The following is a 5,605-nucleotide window of genomic DNA, read 5'->3' as shown; positions in this document are numbered from 1 at the left end:
TATATATATATATATATATATATATATATATATATATATATATATATATATATATATATATATATATATATATATATATATGTGTGTGTGTGTGTGTGTGTGTGTGTGTGTGTGTGTGTGTGTGTGTGTGTATAGCATCTCTCTCCCTCTCTGTCTCATTCACTTTAAAAGGACAAATGGTGTTGTAAGGCCTCCGCAATCAGGCACCGCGGGCATATATAGCATTAGCGCGCGCCACAAGCTGCACTCGTCTCCAGCAAGCGTTGCCGAGCGCCGAAGGAGACCTCCCCAGCAAACGGCTTTCATCTGATCCATCCACCATACGTGCTGAAAACACAACTCGCAAAATGGACGCAACTCCCGAAATAGCTACTAACATTTTGAATGCCTCTTTGCCGCTTCCCTACAGCAGCAGCCAGGTAGCCTATGGCTACCCCGAAGGCTACTCGCTCATGGACTTGGTTCCTGACGACGTGAAGCCCTTGATCCATCCTCACTGGAGCAACTTCCCTCCCGTCAACCCCATGTGGCACTACCTGCTGGCCGGCATCTTCATCATCCTGGGCATTCTCTCCTTCTTCGGTAACGGCATGGTCATGTATCTGTTCTCGTGCAAGAAGAATCTCCGCTCGCCCGCCAACATGTTCGTGGTCAACTTGGCTTTCAGCGACTTCATGATGATGGTGACACAGTTTCCCATGTACGTGGTGAACTGCTTTGAAGGTGGCTACTGGACCCTTGGCGCCTTTGCCTGCCAGGTGCACGCTTTCACGGGGGCAATCTTTGGACTCACCTCCCTTCTGACACTGGCAGCTATCGGCTACGATCGCTACTGCGTTATCGTGAAGGCCTTCGATGGCGGTCACATCAGCTCAAGCAAGGCCTTCATTATGATCCTGTTCTGCTGGGGATACGCCACCGCCGTGTCCATCTGGCCCTTCTTCGGCTGGAACGCCTACATTCCTGAGGGCATCCTCACTTCCTGTAGCTTCGACTACATCAGCCGAGATTGGGGAACCAGGTCCTTCGGCATCTTCCTGTTCGTCATGTGCTACTGCATCCCTCTCCTCATCATTATCTTCGTCTACTCCCAGATCGTTAGTGCCATCCGTGCCCACGAGAGGGCGCTGCGGGAACAGGCCAAGAAAATGAACGTGCAAACCCTTCGTTCCAACTCCGACCAGAATAAGCAGAGCGCGGAGGTGCGCATCGCCAAGGTGGCCGTTGGCAACGTGTTTCTATGGCTGCTCACCTGGACTCCTTACGCCGCCGTGGTTTTGACGGTGAGTTCCTGCCGTTGTTTCTGGTACCGTAGTAATTCTGACATATATGGGCAAGCAGAGGGTGTAGCGTTAAGGGGAAGGGGTGTTCCCGCTTATAGCATGGAAGTCTTGGGTGGGACGGGGCGGCCTGTTGCTCTTGATATTTAGTAACACTTACTTTCTCTGTCGACATAGGGTTTGTTTGGCGACCAGAACAAGCTGACACCTCTCGTGTCCGCCTTGCCGGGACTCATCTGCAAGACAGCCTCCGTGTACAACCCCATCATGTTCGCCATCTCGCATCCCAGGTTCCGCCTGGCGCTGATGGAGGTGTGGCCCTGGTTCTGCATCCACGAGGATAAGGACGACGACACCAAGTCTACGAAGACTGAAGATGGTGAGACCAAATAGGTTTTTGATTACACGGAAAAACTTTGTCGGTCTTTGGCTACTCTGGAAACTCGGTCTCGATCTTTCATTATTACGCTGACGACTTTCGATATGGGTATCTGGTACAGAGATTGTGGACAGCTTTAGTGATTTTCATTGTTTGCACCAGCAACCGATAGAAGCACTTGTTGTTAGTCCTCCTTTACCTTTGTTTGTGATACTGACTAACTGCCGTTAAAGAGAGAAACCGGGAGGGGCGGGTGGTTAGTTCGTAACAGCTTGAAGAAAATGCAAATGAAAAAAATGCAAATAAAAGCATAAAAAAAATACTGATATGCAGATTAAAAGAAAAAAAAAATAGTATTGTGTTATAGCAACAATTCATTAAACTTGCTAAGTATGTCATGTTTCTTATTCTCCTCGTCCGTATGACACCAACGTGATGGAAATGGGAAATTTCATCATTCTTTTTTTTATTAGCAGATGGTTGTGGTTTGTGATGCTTCGGCAGTATAATCATGAATGTATTGATTTTAGTCAACACACACACACACACACACACACACACACACACACTCAGCCATGAGGGAGTTTGGGTGACACAACACCCGTGGACCGAGGTGCTGGATGTGGAGGACGTCCACTCAAAAAGGCACAATTACGTCGCCACCACCACAGAAGCCTTCCACCGCTACTTCCTAGCCAAGAGCGTCACAGTGCTCCTGTCTGATGCCCCCTGGATGACGCCCCGCATTAAAAGACTCATGCGTCAGCGGACCTGGGCGTTCCACTCCTGCCCGATCCTATACAGGAAACTAAGAAACAGAGTGATCAGGGAGATTAAGGCTGCCAAGGCAAACAATTACCCGGACAAGATACACCACCTCAAGCTGGCCAACAACAGACGGTGGTACGCTAAGATCAAAGCTTTGTGCGGCCTACAAAAGCACACTTCATCCCTCCCTTGCACCTCACACCTTCCTGCTAATCTCGCGGCTCAGGAGATGAACGATCACTTTGCCGCTATCTGTCAGACCTTTCCTCCCCTCCACACCACTCCGCTTCCTGCCTATCTTCCCGCTCCCTCCCCTCCCCTCCCCCTCCCCCATTGTCCAGGCGATGGATGTTTTTAAGAGAATACTCAAATTCAAACCAAGATCCACCACACCCACTGACCTTCCTATAAAAATTTACAAGGAGTTTGCTGTAGAGCTAGCAACACCACTATGCTCCATAATAAACGCCTCTCTCTCCCAACACTCTTGCCCCGCGGACTGGAAGACATCTTACATCACCCCCATCCCCAAAACTTCCAGTCCACAGTCACTCAATGACCTCAGGCCAGTCTCTTATCACCCCCATCCCTAGCCTTATTTGTGAAGATTTTGTATATGACTGGGCCTACACCAAAATTTGTAATACCATGGATATCAGACAGTTTGGAAATATTAAAGCCACCTCCACCTCCCATTACCCGACCAGCTTCCTTGAATTCATCCACAGCCACCTGGACAAGCGAAACACCTCTCTAGCTGTTGCCTTTGTGGACTTCAAAAAAAGCCTTTGATCTTGTTGATCACACTGTTGTCATCGGTAAGGCAATAAGTCTGGGTCTCCCTCCTAACCTGGTAGCGTGGCTAGCCGACTTCCTCACAGGGAGGCGTCAGGCCGTTCGCTATCAGGGCTCTGTCTCTAATTTCCAACAACTGACATGTGGGGTCCCCCAGGGAACCAAGATGGGTCCACTTTGCTTCCTCCTCCTCATCAACGACGCTCTTACTGACACCCCCCATCGCTGGAAGTATGTGGACGACTGCACCGTGAGCGTCCCAGTTTCCAACAAGAACCCGGACTACTCGCCACTGCAAGCAATTCTGGAGCGACTGCAGACGTGGACGGAGAAGAGCAGGATGACCATCAACCACAGCAAAACTGTGGTGATGCATTTCTGTACCTCCTCTGTACCAGTGCCCCCTCCCCAGCTCACAGTGGGCCCTCACCCCCACCAGGTGGTCCAATATGCCAAGCTTCTCGGAATCACGGTGGACGACCAGCTGACCTGGAAGCAGCATGTCGCCAGCACCGTAAGATCGGCTACCTACAGACTGTACATGCTGCGCAGACTCAGGTCGCTGGGGACGCCGACAGACGAGTTAAGGGGGGTGTACCTCACCTTCATCCTTCCCAAACTTATGTATGCCTCCCCAGCGTGGTCCTCCTCCCTCACACACACTCAACAGCTACAGCTGGAGAGTGTGCAGAAAAGGGCGTGCAGGGTCATCCTTGGCCCTGCCTATACCACCTATGATGAAGTCCTGAGTCTGTCCAGACTATCCACCAGGCACCGAGAGGCTCTGGAAAAGTTTGCAAGGGGACTGCTGCATCATCCACGTCTCAGACACTTGCTGCCGCCTGACGCGCCTCGCCCGGTCCGTGCCACCAGACACCACAAGATAACGCCCCTAAAGGCGCCGCGCACGGACCGGTACAGACTCAGCGCGATTCCCACCATGGTGCGAGCCATCAATCAATAGTATTTCCCTTCTAGATTAGACTTAGCTTTAGGATAAATGTTAAGTATTTCCCCACCCCCTCTGTACATTTTCAGTTTGTTAACTGCCTAAAGAATAAACCGTTTATTATTATTATTATTATTATTATTATTATTATTATTTTATAACCAGGTAGCTCACTCCAACCAGACAGAATAAGAAAAAAATAGGTTGGCAGTTCTCCTTGCCTTTTATTACCCACACATTATTGAAATCAAGCTTGAAAATATCATCCTTACTTCCCCAAACTTACGCTAATTAGGGATTTCCAAAGATATATCAAGGAACACGATTATTAGAAAGTCATGGTTAGTTTTCTTTTGCATGAGAGCTTTTTTTTTCTCTCTCTCTCTCCCTCCCTTGCCCCAATTCAAGTCTTCCTTTTATGCTTTTCCATCACCTTTTTTTTTTTTTTTTTTTATTCATCCTCTCTTCATCCCTCATACTCATCATCTTAGATCTCCCTTAACCTCACTCATCTTTACCTAACCTCACCCAGATTCATTCACCCTCATTTATCCTTACTCAGCTTCATTCAGCTTTCACCAATATTTATCTTTGTTCTGTCTCTCTCAACCTCACCTCTGCCTCCTTCATTGTCACTCAGCCTCATTCAGCTTCTCTCATTCTTACCTATCCTCACCCAACTTCATTGAACTTCAACCAACTTTTTAACGAATGACGTTGTCTCTTACCGCTGCTATAATTTTATGTACCGAAGTCACTGTTGACAATATTATTATATACTGCGCCCACCGGTGGTCGTTGTAATAGTAGCACGGCTTGACGGACTCCAACTCCTCCTGTGTTCTACGGGTAGTTCTTGTTGCCTCCCACCTACATGATAGTTTTAAGGAATATTTGAGACTGCGTGAATACAGACTGACGACTGACTGCCGCCTCCTCTGCACGAGAGGTCACTGCTCTTATTTCACGCACGGATAACAGACCAATACCAATCAAATACAAGTAGATTAAGGATCAACCTGGAGTTCATGGCGGCAAAGATGGAAGGGAGTAAAAATAAGGCACTTTGATAACCTAAGGAGAGGAGAGGATATGAGAGTGTGTGCAGGTAGATTAAGGTCAGGTGCGATAAGGAAGAGAGAGTGTGACATCTGACTGAGATGTTTTTCTCACCCCGACCGCCAGCTCCTAACCCTAAACAGAGGTTTTATCTGCCCATAAATTGAGTAAGATTCACATGTATGGGGGGTTCCACTAACACTGCTCTTCAGAACAGCGTGGAATCAAAAACATCCATTCTAACTTCTAGCTTTTCTCTTTTTGCCGCAGTGTTGCATCGCTTTCCATTTTCTATGGCTCTTTTGATTTTACTAACTGCATGTCTACCCTCCTCCTGTGGCTTCGCTGCAGAAGGTTTTCTGCTTCCACTCCTAT

The 5,605-nt window shown here is 48.2% G+C and overlaps 1 protein-coding gene across 1 annotated transcript; it reads left to right on the top strand.

Moving 5' to 3' along the window:
- Positions 1-241: 241 nt before the first annotated feature.
- Positions 242-2,054, top strand: LOC135099351 (compound eye opsin BCRH2-like). Its single transcript, XM_064001711.1, has 2 exons — positions 242-1,283; positions 1,458-2,054. Exons 1-2 carry the CDS (start codon positions 348-350, stop codon positions 1,671-1,673), a joined length of 1,152 nt encoding a protein of 383 aa, XP_063857781.1. The 5' UTR covers positions 242-347; the 3' UTR covers positions 1,674-2,054.
- Positions 2,055-5,605: the final 3,551 nt, after the last annotated feature.

The sequence above is a fragment of the Scylla paramamosain genome, chromosome 4 (assembly GCF_035594125.1).
Source record: "Scylla paramamosain isolate STU-SP2022 chromosome 4, ASM3559412v1, whole genome shotgun sequence".
In the NCBI taxonomy this organism is placed as follows: Eukaryota; Metazoa; Arthropoda; class Malacostraca; order Decapoda; family Portunidae; genus Scylla; species Scylla paramamosain.
Note: the sequence above shows the minus strand (reverse complement) of the source record. Positions and strands in the feature narration are given on the sequence as shown.